This window comes from Talpa occidentalis, unplaced genomic scaffold (genome assembly GCF_014898055.3).
Source record: "Talpa occidentalis isolate TD23 unplaced genomic scaffold, MPIMG_talOcc4v2.1 talOcc4.5, whole genome shotgun sequence".
In the NCBI taxonomy this organism is placed as follows: domain Eukaryota; kingdom Metazoa; phylum Chordata; class Mammalia; order Eulipotyphla; family Talpidae; genus Talpa; species Talpa occidentalis.
The window spans coordinates 100,094,300-100,110,171 of record NW_023604861.1 but is presented as its reverse complement, the minus strand read 5'-3'; the positions used below and the strand labels follow the sequence as shown (position 1 = coordinate 100,110,171).

General features: G+C 40.8%; 1 protein-coding gene across 16 annotated transcripts in view; it reads left to right on the top strand.

Annotated features, from left to right (window-relative positions):
- The window catches only part of CRACDL (CRACD like), a 103,750-nt gene that overhangs the window by 63,853 nt on the left and 24,025 nt on the right, over window positions 1-15,872 (top strand). For all 16 annotated transcript variants that reach the window (XM_054701895.1, XM_054701897.1, XM_037527930.2 and 13 more), the window contains 5 exons: window positions 1,718-1,797; window positions 4,484-4,652; window positions 10,155-10,290; window positions 10,624-10,788; window positions 15,081-15,308. In XM_054701895.1, the coding sequence (XP_054557870.1) occupies window positions 1,728-1,797; window positions 4,484-4,652; window positions 10,155-10,290; window positions 10,624-10,788; window positions 15,081-15,308 (768 nt within the window). In that variant the 5' untranslated portion in view covers window positions 1,718-1,727. The remainder of the gene's footprint in view (window positions 1-1,717; window positions 1,798-4,483; window positions 4,653-10,154; window positions 10,291-10,623; window positions 10,789-15,080; window positions 15,309-15,872) is intronic.

Genomic DNA, 15,872 nt, shown 5'->3' with positions numbered 1-15,872 from the left:
AGATTCAATGCCCTATCAAAGTTCCAACGACATTCTTCAAAGATACAGAACAAACATTACTGAAATTCATATGGGAGCACAAAAAAACCCCTGAATAGCCAAAGCAATCCTGATAAAATAGAGGGAAAATGATGTTTTCACACTTCTGGACTTTCAAATTTTGTTGATCTTTTTAAAGAGCCAGCCTTGTGTTTTCTAATTTTCAAATGTTTTCCCTTTTTTTTATTTCATTTAATTTTTGCTCTAATATGTATGATGTACTTCTGCTTATTTTCAGTTTAATTTCCTCAGCTTTGGCCTGCCCATAGATATGAGGCATCCTGGAGAGAAGCTGAGGGGGGAGGAGGAAGGAGAAGTGGGTGAAGAGCACAAGGGAATATGGTGATGGACTGTGGGAGTTTTGGTGGTGGGAGAACTAGGGTGACCACACCTGCAGGGAGAAATCATGTATTGTCCATAAATTAGCAATGATCTAAGAAAAAAGTACTAGATTTAAAAATTTAAATAAACAAATTAATTTAAAAAATAAAGACAGCTACAGAGTTACACATAATCCCTCTTTTCCTAAGTAAAAAGAAGTAATTTTTCTTTTAATTAGTTTTATAATATATGTATGTTGCTACACACACACACACAAACTAAAAATCAGTTTGGAAGGCTGGGCACACACACACATTACACACACATTAGCTCAGTGTTTTGTAACAAGGTTATTTATCAGTAATTATTTATTTCATTTCCAAGAAGAGTCAAAGATTTCTAATTTAGGAAGGAGCCAAGTGCAAATGGGTGAAATAATATCTGGATTGATTTGCTTTGGAGGAGTCAAAGCAAAAAATGTCCTCTGTTTTCCTTTGCTTCAAATTTTTCATAATCAAAAGTACAGTAAAGAAACTCAATGTAAATGAATGATGGTATAACTTTATTTCAAAATACTACATATCTATTGAGTAAACACTCATAAAGAACTTTCATGGTGTGGTATAAGTAGGACCATCAGAAAGTCAGTCTTCCTAATAGGGTGTGTGTGTGTTTGTGTGTGTGTGTACACACAAAACATAGGATAGAAACACTGGAAGGAAATACATTAAAGTATCAACTGTGGTTGTCTTTGGAGGGATTATGGATGCTTTTCATTTTCTGTATTTTCCAAGTTTTCTACAGTGAACCAAAAAACCCCCCTAATTTATGAAAAATGTTGTTTTAAAAAAATTATGCATTGTGTAATTTGGTGAAGTACTTGCTGTTGGTATCTGTTTCCCATTCAGTTGTTCTGTCAGCAACTAGATAAAGGCCTATGTAGTTACTAATCTTAAGCAGTAGATATATTTTTGCCTTATACTGGCCTGTACTCTGCCCTGGAATGTGTCTTTGCTGGGTGTGTGCAGGTGAGTTCATAGGCAAAAAGCATTCACCATCATTTCATTCTCTATCAGCTACTGCTAGACATAATTTTTTTGTTTTTTTGTTTTTATTTTATATATTTTTTACATAATTTTTCATTTTTGTACAATGTATGCATTTTTATCTTGGTTATAGTCCCCATAAAATTCTCACCACCCTTGTTTTGATCCTGTTCCCTTCTCCCCTCTTATAGTGTGTTTCTGGTTTATAGTTGCTTGTTGATTTTGATTTTTACTTTATTATAATTAGTGTTTTGGCTAAGATCAAGTGTAGACGTCATTTTTTTAAAATATGAACTTCCATCTGATTTTAGTGATTTGGCCATGATTTCCACAAGAGTGATGGACATTAAGCTTCGGGAGGCTGCAGAAGGACTTGGAGAAGACAGCACAGGTAACACCCTCACTTTCCTTGCTCAGGACAAACCCTCACTGGGCTTGGGGCCCAGGAGCTAGCCCTTTGGGGCTCTCTGTATGGAGACTGAGAGTGCACAGCATGCTTAGAAATCCCCAGACTCTCACAATGTGGAGGCCACATCCAGATTAGTTAAGACCGCCTATTGACAGGACAGTGCTCCTTTGCTTCTCTAACAAACATGGGGGGGTGAGGGTAGGAGTTTAAGTCATTTAGCTCATTCCTGGAGGTAAATATGTCCCTTGCTTGGCTGACTTGAAAACAAAGGAAGAGGGATTCAGTAGAATCATTTATCTCCCAAGAACATCCAGAGTTATCAGTAGGAGGCTGGTTATCCAGAAGAAATAATACTGAGAGAACCTTTGAGCCATCTTTTTTATGACTTTTATTCTTCTTTAGACCAATGAATCATCATCTCATAACACATTACAAGATTTACCCAATTATGTGATTGGTCCACTGTTATTCATCTATTGCTGTTTATCTCTTAATGGAGTCATAAAATTGACATTGAAAAACCTTGACCTCCCTTTCCCTAGATTGCAGCCATCTAGGAATATAACAAAGGTCTCTGTTTCTTTCTTGTTTAAGGTCAAAATGCTAATAGTGATTTTCTTTGCTGTAGTTCAGGAGGAATTGCGTCCAGTAATATTAAATCCTAGCTGCCAGTCATTTGCTTTAGATACTAAATTCTTTAAAGACTCATTTCATATATTACAGATTTTTCTTACTAGTCCATATTAGAATTACTTTTCTTCTGTCACATTTCAATAGATTGCATATATTATAGGTAGACTTCCTTATTATTACATAATAGAATTACTTTTTCTCTGTCACATATCAATAGATACCAAATAAACACAATTTGAGGTGGGGTTTTTTAATTGACCCTGAGTTTCGATATTTCTCATATTATGGAACACTGAAATATTACTGATTTTAAAGAAGAATATAGTTTTTGAAGATGTATTTCATTAACCTGAAACCTCAGTAGATACTACTTTGGGATACCATGAAAAATCAATTTTTTAAAAAAGACAGGAACTTTATTTATTGATTACCTTTTAAAATTTTTTTTTATTTTAAAACAATATTTGCTTCCCCCCCCACCCCCTCAGATTGAGTCCACATAGAATTTCCTTCCCCAAGGCACCCGTCCACCATCACCACAGTCCCCTGTGCTCCTCCCTCCCTCCTTCTGATCCTTCTCCCTCCTCCTCCCCTGCAGTATAAGACAGGAACTTTAAATATGCTTACCCCCCCACAAATGGTAGTGAGTTAAGTTATTCAGACTAACCACTTTTCATTTAAAATTTTAAATTCTAGATAAGAACATTAAGATTTTTTTTTAAAGATAAGAAATAACGAGGCCAGAATTGAAAGAAAAATGATAAAAACCTGGAGGGATCAGTGAGCAAAGAATTCACTTTTGCCCTCAGATCATTTACCAGTCTTGAAAACTTTGAATTTGCTTTTTATATCTTCACGGGGTGGGTGGTACAGGAGAGGATCAAATATCAAAATATAGGGCCTGTATCAAAATACAGGGTCTTCTTGTATAACCAACTAGGCAGAGGCAAATAGTGACCTGGCAAATGCAGACAGCACTCAAGAGTCTTTCTAAATAATGAACTCTCTTTGAGACCCATCAACTAACAAAATAATCATTTTGTGACTATAAAGGTAAGGCAACATCTACTAGAAGTTAAGAAAATGCTGCAGTGGAACTGATTTCTCTTTGGGCAGGGAGTTATTCCACTTAAGTAATATATAAATTCCTACTGGAGTAATACTAAGTGTCAGTAATTCTCCACATTGAGATAAGATCATGAAAACTCCTCCAGGGGATATTAATCTAAGCAAAATATAAATACTCTATTTGGGTTTTTTGAAATTCATCTTACCAAATGATTTACTTATAAAACAAATAAATTAATTAAGCTAAGTCTCTGGCTGTATGAGCATCATGTAACTATGATGTTGCATCCTATTTTTAGTTCTCATAAATATTCAGAGGAAAGGAATGAACTTTGCTGAGCTGCTGAAGTGAAATCACAGGATTCTTGGTATTACAGAATTTGTGAGTGAGAATGAAGAAGACACCAGAGAAGAGGTCAAAAAAGGTTTAAAAGTGTAAAATCTAACAATCCCAGAAGCATGGCAGAGTCATCCTCACCACTGTTATTTCTCCCTGAAACTGCTCATGATAGCTTTTGACGCCTCAGGGAGCACCTTTTGCAGATGAAGCCAGACCTCTCTGATTACCCTTGGTGTTCCCATCCATGCTGAATGAAGTATTTAAGAATTATTGTGAATAATAATTTTGAGTTATCACATGGCCTTTGTCTTATCATGACTTTTTGCTTTGACTGTCAATATTTTAGAAATTGAAATTTGATTCAGATGAAGGGAAATTTGCTTGTGCCTTGATCCTGTAGTCATGCTTCAAAGATTTCTTGGCCCTTTTATTAGATACTCAAAATAAACAAGTCAAGATTTTTTTCAGGTGGGCAAAAATGCCTTGCCATATTAATTGTGTATTTCTGTGTGGTAGAGCTTTTCTGGAGAGAATAATTGGTGTGTGGACAGAAAACTCGCTGTCCCTCCTTCACATGTACATCTCATACTTGCTTGGTAAAGGCTCTCATGCATTCTTTCTGCATAGGGAAGAAAAAATCCAAGTTCAAAACATTTAAGAAGTTCTTCGGGAAGAAGAAGAGAAAGGAGTCACCCTCTTCCACAGGAAGTAGCACCTGGAAACAAAGCCAGGCGAAGAGTGAGGTCATTCCCATTGAGGCCGGGCCAGTGGGCTACGACTCAGAGGATGAGCTGGAGTAAGTGACCTTTCACCTCCTGCAGGCCATGTGCCTGTGAGCAGGGGGGCATAGGAGACCCATGACTCTTGTCTTGGTCTCTTTCTGAGCCTGCTTTCCTCCAGGGTAACCCCACTGGAGGTTCTTCCATAGAAGTTGTGTCTTTTCATACATAGAGATGGAGAGATTTGGAACAAAAACACTATGAGGTAATTGCTGTAGGCTAGGTGCTATTTATATTAAAAGTCTGTAAAAACTGTGAAAGAGGAGGTATGCTTTTATAGATGAGCAAACCAAGTTTTAGAGAAATTTCAGAGAACTTGTCCAGTGCCCCACAGCTGAAAGTGGCAAGATTAGGATATTAACCCTGATTTAATTTGACTTAAAATTCTTTGAGGGGCCTCCCTGGTGGCGCAAGGGGTTAAGCACCACACTATGAAGCAATCCACAGCCTCTGCAGCACGAGTGCGATCCCTGGCTAGCCAAGGAGAAACCCACATGGCGAGGCAGACCTCTCCTGTCTCTCCCGCTGTTCCCCTCAGCAGTGTATTTCGGTTAGTCTGCCTGTTCTGTTCCCCGCTCTGTCTCTGGTGGATCCTCTCACCTGCCGCATCTCTGGCCTGTACCCCAGCTCTTGTATGCATAAATAAATAAATCTTAAAAAAAAATAAAATAAGGACCTTGGTACTATACCAAAAAAGAAAAATCTCTCTTAGCTTGAACTTTGAGTAATCTAATGAAAAAATTTTCCATTAGAGACCTGGAGTGGTTATGGGAGAAGACATATTGCTGTTTGGTCTTAGAAAAAAATGATACAAAAATATTATTGTAAAGAACAGACACAATAGGTGTGAAAATTTGGGGAAGTTTAATGGAGAAATTCTTATTTTTGTAATTTGCCTGTTATTCCAACAGTTACTTCTGTGAATAAGGGGATTTATCGCCATACCACCTTTTATATTTAACAACAGTAGCCCCTTAATTTGAGGATAAAACTCTTCAGAAGGCATAATGACCCTTGGGAGAGGGAAACAGACCATGTGGAAGTAGGGTCATGGGCTGCAACGTGCCAGTGATGTGACCAGTCCACCTCTCCTCATCAGCACATTGCCTGTTTTTAAAGGAGTAGAAATTACACTGAACACTTGGTGGCACCAAATGACTGAAGAGGAAGGAACTGAGGTTTTCCTTTCAGGTTTTTATTTATTTATTTATTTTTGGGTTTTTATTTTATTTTATTTATTTTATTTTATTTTGTGCTAACAGGAAACACATTGCCTCTTGTAAATACAGAGGGGACAGACTACACACATTTTAAAGGCAAACTCGGGGAGCAAAACATTACGTGTTTTATTCCTTATTATTAGATGTCTTTCCTGGGGGAAATTATAATGCTCCTGCCCCACCTACTATCTCTTGATCAGAACACACAATGGCCCCACTGACAATGGCCAGAATAGGAGAACAGCAGGAGGGGAAGTGGGGTGAATGGCCTCTCTACTTGTCCATCTTCTCTTTCAACAAAGCCCATGAAAACGGGGACAGTATCCTTTTCATCTTTATATTCCCAGCACCTGGCAGGGGTCTGATCCTCAATTACTGGTAAAATTTGCTGGAGGAAGCTGGGGTGAGGTATGGTGAAGGCGGGGAAGTCCAAGTAGCTTTTTTAGAGAACAGCACAGAGAATGGTTCACTGCAACCAGTACTGTTTGTTTATTTTTGTACTAATAATTTCAAAAACTCATTGCTAAGACCCATGTCCAGGAACTTATTGGACAAGGGGTAAGGTATTCTTCTAGGAGTTTCTTATATTCAAATCTTTAATCCATTTTGATGTTTGTGTATGATAACCATTGTCCAGTATCATTCTTTCACATGTGACTGTCCAGTTTTCCCATCACTGTTTATTGAAGAGACTGTCCTTTTCCCATTGTAGAGTCTTGGCTCCTTTATCATAAATTAATTGACCGTATAAGAGACAAGATCTTGAAAACAGTCTTCCAGAGTTTCTGCATCTTCCAGGGTATTTACAGTTTTTCAGGCATTACCATGAATAAAACGAGTTCTGTACCTTGGTAAAGGCACCATGAATAAAAAGAGTTCTCCTTGTCATGGGCACTTGTGGGTTTAAAAAATTGATACCCACTTACTAGGTGTGTGTGGCTATGCTTAAGTTTCTTATCTGTGACAATTTGCCCTCTCCCTCTTCTCGTTTCCCGTGGTTGATCTGATGGAGGAACAGGTTATTTCTTCTGCAGAATATCCCACATTTTGGACTTGCTTTCCCTTTATATGCTTGAACCCATTCCTTTATGCTCTGAATTTCTTGTAAATTATTGGATGAATCTAGAAATTTAATTAAATTTCATTTTAGGATGGTGTTGGATACTTACAGTCACATCATATCATAATGCACAGACTTTCTGGTTGTTTCATTTCTAGTAACACTAAGACTAAGCAGTGGGTTTAAGGGCATTTATACCCACAAATGATTATTGTCTAGATTCATTATTTCATTGGAAAATGGTGGTTTTTCTAATTCTACCATTCATTTTGCATGTGTTAGCTGGGATTCTTCTATGAAGAACTTCCCTTCATCAATATTTTGGTTGCTCTGAAATTAGTTTGTATGGGAAAGCCAGGATCATACTTGAGTCTCCTTTTATTGATCCTCCTTCGAAGTAACGATCGGGTACCCTAGCAATTTCCAACACTGACCAATGAGTTTTGTTTTTTCTTTTCTTTTTCCTTGAATATAATTGTGAATGTGTGGATTCTGGTTTGCTTTAACCCACTTATTTTTATGCTCATATTGTCCCATTTTATGCTATTGGAAGTGACTTCAAAATAGCTTCTGTGTTCTCTTGACTGGGCCCGCATTTGTCTTTGAAAGCTTCCTTGATTTTTTGCAGAATGAGAAACCCTCCTCTAATTTCTACATTCCCTGCCCCAGGCCAGTAACCAGCCATTTCTTCCTAGGATCCTGGTTCCTTTTAATTTGAAATGGTTTTTACAGACCACAGTGTGTCTGTCAGGGGTGATGATTACTTGTTGGCTGTTATGGCTCCTAGGCCTTTACTATAGATACAGCTAGTAAATATGTTTTATTTTTAAAGGGAAAAACAAATCATTAATTTACTGACATTTCCGTTTTATGTTCAATAAGACAGCAGTTTTACTTCTGTGATTCTTTGCTTGAATTCATTTTTCTCTTATACTGGAAATTTTGGTTCCTAAAGATATTAACAAAATTACTTATTTTCTTCATCATGTAATATACTTACAATAACTTCTTACACAGAGATTACATATTATAAAAGTTGTCTGCACTGTTTAGTAAATTAACGTTTCTACTAATAAAATTAACAAGTGTAATTTAATATTTTTGTCATTTTTCAGGTTACTACTAATAAGATATATCTTTTTTTGTTCTTAGGATTTGTCCTATTATGGAAATAGAGTCAAAAGTCACTAAAATATCGAGTGAAAAAAATCAATTGAAAGTATACTTCTATGTGGTTATGGCAACAATCTGATAGAAATTTAGGCAAGTTTGTTTCTGCTTTCTAGTTTAGAGCTTGTTTTATTTCTCTTTTTCTTTGATTTTGTCTTTACGTAAAGCATTTACATGGCTTTAAAGACAACATTGTAAATGTAAATAACTTGATTCCATCTCCCCATCTTATTCTGTCCTTCTTCTGAAGGGAAACCATTTTTTATTCATTTGCTGCTTATCCTTCTGTTTTCATTTGTTAAAAATAAAAGCGAATGCCCACATCTATTCACATATGTTCAGATGAATTTATGCCTCACTTTCCTGCACAGAACTGACCACACCATAAGCATTATTCTGCTTTCTGTTTCTTAATTTTTACTTATCCTGGTGCTGCCTGCATACAGTTTTAAGAGATCCTTCTTACCCTTGTTGTCAGCTGCACAGTCTCTATCATATGATGAAACCTACCGAGGGGCGTTTGGATTGTTTCCATTCTTTTGTTTCTATGATGCAGAGTGAATAGCTCCATATGCCATATGGCATTGTATGTCTTTGCAGCGGCCTTTTCATGCTCTCTCAACTGGAGTGGGGGTGTTGAGGCAGTGGTTATGGCTTTCAGAGGGTGTGGCTATGGGCTGCCTGCTGTGGGAGGTGTGCATGTGATCATAGTGACAATAACTGCGATGGGCAGGGAGGCCTGCCCAGTTCTTTCCCTTGGCTTGACTCCCTCCCAGGAATGTGAGGACAAACCCTCCCAGCCCTGGGAAGAAGTTTAACTTAAAAAAAGCATCACTAGCCAACACAATTTGATGTGCAGTGGAGCAGGGCCACACCTAAGTGTCCCAAAATGCCCCTCAATGGACCGGATGCCTGGGCAGGGTGGGTATGGGGGTTGTAGTAACCAAGATGTTCAGTGTCTGTGGGGGCAGGCTTTCCTTCCTTTATCATCGAGTCTCCTTCCACCTATTGTTCTGGCAGCCACCACTGTTAGGAAAATCTGGCTACTAACTTTAACATCCTCTTTATACTCTGTGATAGTCCTGTAGGTTCAGTTGCACATGAGAGACTTGAGCTTGGAGCTGGGGGGAGTGTTGGGATAATGATGATAGGAGCTTCCATGGACACTGTAGGTAGGCTCTAAGCATAATACAAGATAGATTGCCCAGATCATATGAGGTAATGAAGAGGGTGTGGCTTTGAAGATTTGTAATTCACATTTCAAATCCAGCCTTAGATAAATGTTTTGGACTGCCTTGTGAGGAAGCCTCTGGCAGGCAGGCAGGCCCCAAGCCTGCTGTGCAAACATGGCCTCCAGTGGGCCTCCCCGGTGGCGCAAGGGGTTAAGACGCAGCCTATGAAGCTATCCGCAACCACTGAAGCACAAATTCGATCCCCTGCCAGGGAGGAAACCCACATGGTGCAGCAGACCTCTCCTGACTCATTCGCTGCTCCCCTCAGTAGTGTACTTCAGTCAATCTGCCTGTTCTGTTTCCCTCTCTATCTCTGGTGAATCCTCTCACCCCCAACACCTCTGGCCTGTACTCCAGTTCTTGTGTACATAAGTAAATCTTTAAAAAAAAAAAAAAACCCAAAAACAAAAACATGGCCTCTGGTGCTCTGAAGGACTGCATGCCTGTGCAAAAGGAATGATTTTGATCTCCCCAGGCAATAGCCCTGCCAGCCAGCCAGCCAAGTCCCCGGTAGCTGATCAAGACTAGGCCCACCCTTCCTTTCTGTAGGCTGTTGTCTTGGATCTCATACCTCATCAAACCTTGGTTTTTCCATTAATAAATAGAATTGACACAACCTTCCTATATGATCAGAAAATTCCTATCTCTGCAATATTTCTAAGAGTTGACTATGGTACTTTACTGGGTGGGGATACGGTGAAGTTAGGAGTAATTAAAAATAAGGGCTTATTGTCGGGTATATCATTAAGGCAACCCCCTTTCTTTTTTCCCCTGAGTACCCCGCCCCCCGTAAGAGATGGAGGTGAGCCGAGTTTCACAGTGCCTCTTTTGTCCTAGGGAATCCAGGGGTGCACTGGGTAGCCGGGCCCTTTCACATGACAGCATTTTCATCCCCGAGTCTGGACAGGACCCTCCTCGACCTGTGCGGGTGTTTTCCCAAGAAAATGTGTGTGACCGCATTAAAGCTCTGCAGGTAAGCTTTTCTTTGGCAGCATCACTTGGTATGTAGTCAAATATAAATCTGGAGGCTTTAAGATAATTTCTGCTTGCTTTATTTTATATATTTGCTATTTTAAATTATAATTACACCTACATCACCACTCAAGTTAGTTTACAACTGGATCTTGACTCGTTCTTAGTTATAACCACTCATTTTCAATATGACAGCAAGAGGGCTGGAGGCTCTTCAGTCCTCTGTGCCAGAGAAGAATGTTGAAAATATCTCTGGAATGAATGAATTAAAGCAGTAATATTTGTTGGTGAAAGTCGCCAATGAAAACAGCAAATGTTCTTGATTCCATTCTAGTTAAAAATACAGTGTAATGTGAAAATGGGGCCACCACCTCCTCCCGGGAGCCTTCCTGCCAAGCGGGGAGATGATGCCGGCATGAGCTCTGAGGACGACGGGCTGCCCAGGAGCCCCCCTGAGATGTCTCTGCTGCATGACGTGGGTGCTGGCACCACCATAAAGGCAAGTGTGTCCTGTGCCACCCCATGGATCCATCCATGCTCACCAGAGGGCAGCTGGGGGTCTTGGGGGCCCTGTGCCTTCCCCTGAGATTTCTGTGGGTGGACATGGACTGCTCCATGTAGCCAGGTGTTCCAGACCAGGTGAGCGGGGCCACCATCAGTCCTTGGGGTGTTTTCATTTTCAGAGAATTTTTTTAGGAGCTAGGGTTTTGGGTAACATTTTTCATGTAGTTCTAGGTCTGATACAATCAACCCTGTATCTGGTTTTTCCTGTCCGAGTAGATGACCAGACTAGGCATCCAGCTTTAAAAGAGAGAAACACCTTTGTTTCTCTTTTCTGTTGTCATAACATTTGACTGGAGGGAGCAGGGAATGGCAAACATATTTTGCTCCTATATTTGACTCTAGGATTATGAGAACTTGTTGATTAGGGCATGGTTCTGGTAAACAGGGCAGCAAGGAAAGTTTGACAAGTAGGAGAGGTGTTTATGACCTCAGCAGGGCCTGGGAAGTGGGCCCAGAACGCTCCCCCGACTTCCCAATGAGAATCCACAGGGGCACTGAATGCTCTCTCATGTATAAACAGCATGGCTCAAGGAGTTGCCATATTAAGCCCATTCAAATTCCTTGGACATAAGTGATCATTCCTCCTTGTAGACAAACCTTACTACGGTGTGGATGGAGTTGGAGTTTTCCATGTTCTGATACAATCAACCCTGTAACTGGTTTTTCCTGTCCTAGCAGATGACCAGACCAGGCATGCAGTCTTAAAAGAGGGAAACACCTTTGTGTTTCTAGGTTGGTTTTAGAAAACCAACAAGATAACAAAAAACCTAACAAAATTTAGAGTTCATTTTGTATAGCCACAAACCTGCCTGTGTGTCCTTGGAGCAGTTACTTCTGCCCTGCTAGAGGGTATTTACAGTGAAGTCTTAGGGGTTGCAATGTGAATCACTGTCTTGCAGATTCTGTGTGGCTCTGAGTATATGCGATAGTCACTTTAACCTGGACATCCAGAAACAACCTACAAAGGCAGAGGAAGGCTATCTGCCTAGTATTATCTCATCTGTGCAGCTGTGGCTACCCAGAGGTTCACTAGTGCAAGACAGAGGATTTCTGTCATGAGCCTGAGTGTCAGAAAGCCATAGGTTTGGAGGTTCACACAGAGCTGGCTTAAGGCTGAGCCCTGTGTACTCTACAAGCAGGGTCTGAGGAGTGTGGACTATCCACACCTGCTTTTCTACCTTGAGGGCAAAGAAAAAAGCCCAGAGAGGAAGGTTTGACCTAAATCCTGGACTTGGTGCTAACCCTGCACCCATTAACACCTTAAAATACTGAAGGGGACAGTTTTCAGACTTGCAGCTCCCTGCAAGGTGTAATTATCATGTAACAGACACATCTTTGGGTCCTTATATAAATAGTGTCAGTGTCCCCTGCCTCGGCCCTGTGGTGGGGAGATGGCTGCCATGAGCCAGGGTCAGCTGAGTTTCTCATTCCATCCTGTGTTTCTTTGATGCCTGTGGCATCATTTTTAGCTGGGGTAGGCAGTACAGAAGACAGTAGTTTTGAACTACTATTCATTAAGTAGGGAGACCACCCCCAAACCCACAGAACACCATGATGTACAAATTCCATACTCAGTGAACTGCTCACACTCTCACAAGGCAGGGCTATCTTCATCCTTCTCAATGTCACCCCTGTGGTTGTTCCATTGTTTAAAAAACATTCTAGGCTCTGACCAATGTGAACAATACACTAGCTTCATACAAAGCCAAAATTTGAGCCTTTTAAGACTTAAAGAAAGAACATATAACCTCTGTCTTGTGGCTTGGAAATCACAGTGGTCATGTTTGTGCCTTGAATGTTTTTTTTGGCACAGTCAACCGATTGAAAGGGAGAAAAGGCTCTCTTGAAATTGTGTTTATATAACGTAGGGCATTTGATATAATGGTGCCTTAAATACCTTAAGGGCTGTGATTATGAGATATTTAACCTTTTTCCTATTGGGAGACCTTGTTTGGTCTCACATGCCTGACAGAAACTTAATGAAGATTAGTGGACAAAAAGGTCTTCAGATGTATTTGATGAATATCACCTAGGTGATATTTCCTGATAGAATAAATTTTTCAGGAACTATATGGACTTTATTTTTTAATTTCATTACCATGTGAGGGAACAACTTACGAAACTCCACTTGATGACTTTTAAGGTAAAATTGCATTGACTGGTCATATTCTAGGTTTCCCACCGTTCAGTAGGAAACACCGAACAGAGGATAGCAAACTGGCAAAGGTGGGCCAAGGTGGGGACAGGTTCCATCATCTCTAGAAATCTGTGTTCTCAGAAGGTTTTGGAGAAGATTAAGTGAGACACGGTGGGACACACCTCCCCTTCTCTCACAAGGAAAGACATAGGGCAACCCAAATGGGAAGGAGGCAGACAAATACAAAAGTGTTTGTCTTTTGGGCTTTGGACTGTGATGGTGATAATCAAAGGCCTGTGTTGTCATGACAAAGTAATCATTCTAGTTCGTGGAGCCCCTGCATTTACAAAGCAGCTCATCTTGTCGTTTTCTTGAGTCCCAGACAATAATAAAGAAGAAAAAAAAAAAAAGAAATTTACCAAATGTTATATACACTGTTTCTCTAGACAAGAGTGGAAATGAAGGATTCTGTGTGATTTTGAAATGTGCCTATGCTGCTTGTGATCTTTAAGGAGGGTGCTTGGGGACGGTGTTGACTGTCCCGTTGAAAGGTGACTTCCTGAGTCATGAGCCACAGTAGTGGAAGCCAAAACCACAGCACTGAGAAAGTTCTGGCCAGGCACCCTTATTTTTTTTTCATATTTTTAAAATATTTTATTCCCATAAAACCTTCAGCAGGTAAAATAAGATAGTTACAATAGATTATGCTATAGCCCTTTACCCCTTGTTTTAGTAATAGTCCTCTCCTGGTTAACAGGAGTTAATTTTATGCTTCCATCAGAAAACATAAGGCACCTTTGTGTTAACAGGAAAAATAAGTTCTTCTCTGAAGTAGTTCGCTTACATAGTCCCTGTGTCAGAACTGGCTCTCCATCAGCGTCATCTTTCTGGCTCACCTTCTAGTTTAGGGGAGGTCAGGGGGCCATGTGATCTGTGTAGGGCACCAGAGGTATGTTGATGCCCTAGGAGCCTGCTTGCTGTCTGCATATTCCTCACTGCCTCCTCCTGAGGAGACTTTTTTCGATGACAGGAAATCATGGTGAGGTGCATAAAATTACGGCCTTAAGTTAAAATACAAACTGGACACCACCTCATACCCATTAGGATGGTTCCTTTGGGGAAAAAAAACAGAAATTGGAACCCTTGTGGCCTGTTGATGGGGATGTAAAATGGTATGGTTGCTGTGGAAAACAGTTTTGCAGTTCCTCAGAAAATCAAGGCTAGAACGACCATGTGATCTAGAAATTCTACTTCTGGGTATGTACCCAGAATTGAGAACAGTTTGTACACATGTGTTCATAATAGCACTTTACACAATCGCTAAAATGTGAAAGCAACCCAAGTGTCCAACAGATGAATGAATAACAAAATGTGATGTGTATTACACACACACACAAACACACACAAACACACACTCTCAAACACAGTGTAATATTATTCATCCTAAAATCTGACTCATGCTACAACATAAATTAACCTTGGAGATACTGTGCTAAGTGAAATAAGCTAGAGAATAAATACTTGAGAGTTAATGATGGTAACTTAGACACAGATTTCTCCAGGAGAATGCAGGAAGATACATAACCCTAGAATGAACACGCAAAGCTCCAGTGATGGAATTCTTGGTGGTGGACTCAGCACATGCTGTGTGCTCTGGTCTGTGAAATCACACATCTGGGTACCCTCTTGGCTTCCAGAGATAGGACTAAACCTGAACCTCTGCCCTTGGAGAAATTAGGTTGGTCTGCTTCAAAGGAGAAAGTAGATCTTGCCTGAAGCACCTGTATTGTCTGCTGTGGGAGGGTGAGGCAATGTTACTACATTAAGGGTGCCTACCCACAGGTTCTCTGAGTGACCTTGGAAATGAGTGCTAGGTTTCCAGGGATTGGCCCAACAGTTAAAATCCCAGCCCTTTACCTTTCTATAGGAGTATCATGAACCCTCTTTGTTGAGAGTCCAATTTGAAATATGTTCTTCATGTAAAACCTAGAGACAGCATCAGAAGGGAGAGAGGGGTTAAAGTGTTGGCTGTATCCATTTCATATCAAGAAGTTAATGTTTGATGTGCTTGTTTCTTGTTCCATGTGAAGGTCTCTCTTGTTTCCTCATCCCGGTTGCTGTCTCCAAACCCACAGTTCTCCAGGCAGCTGAGTGAAGCCGCCGTCTCCCTAAGGACCTTGGACAGCAGCATGGCACCCCTGGCTGATTTTGATTACCCCCCGGAATTCTCTTCCTGCCTGGACAACTCTGCTGCTAAGCACAAGCTCCTGGTTAAACCCCGCAACCAGCGGTCAAGTAAAATGAGGCGACTGTCTTCGGTAATTGGGCTCCTTCCTACACTCAGAGGAAGGGCAGGCAGGCTTGGCGGCCCCCTCCCCTATCCACCTTCACCTGGCTTCCCTCAGGATCATGTTCTCTCTCTAAGAATCCCCATCAGCAGGACCACACTGTGGGAGCTGGAGCCGCTAGTGTTTTTCCAAACAAATCAGATTATGTCTCTCTCCTGCATGAACACTCCATTCATTCATGTATCCAGTCATTCATTTGTTCATTCTACAGTACTTACCAAGAACCTGCCACGTGCTGTGAGTCTGTTGCCTTCCCATTGCCCTCAGTGTAAAGGACAAAGGCCACACCTGGCAAGACCAGGCCCCCCTCTCAAACTTCCTCTTGTTCTTTCTCACTCAACACAGTTTGGCTTCTTGAGCCCTCCAGGCCTTTCCCCCCTCAGGCCTTGGTTCCTGTTGTGTCCCCTGATGCAGGTGATCTTCTCCTGGCTGACTCCATCTCAGGCCCTGGGCTCTCGGCTCAGAGGTCCTCTCCTAGAAAGACTTACCTGACATCCTGTGGAAAGCAGTCCCACCTTCCTATCACCATGTACA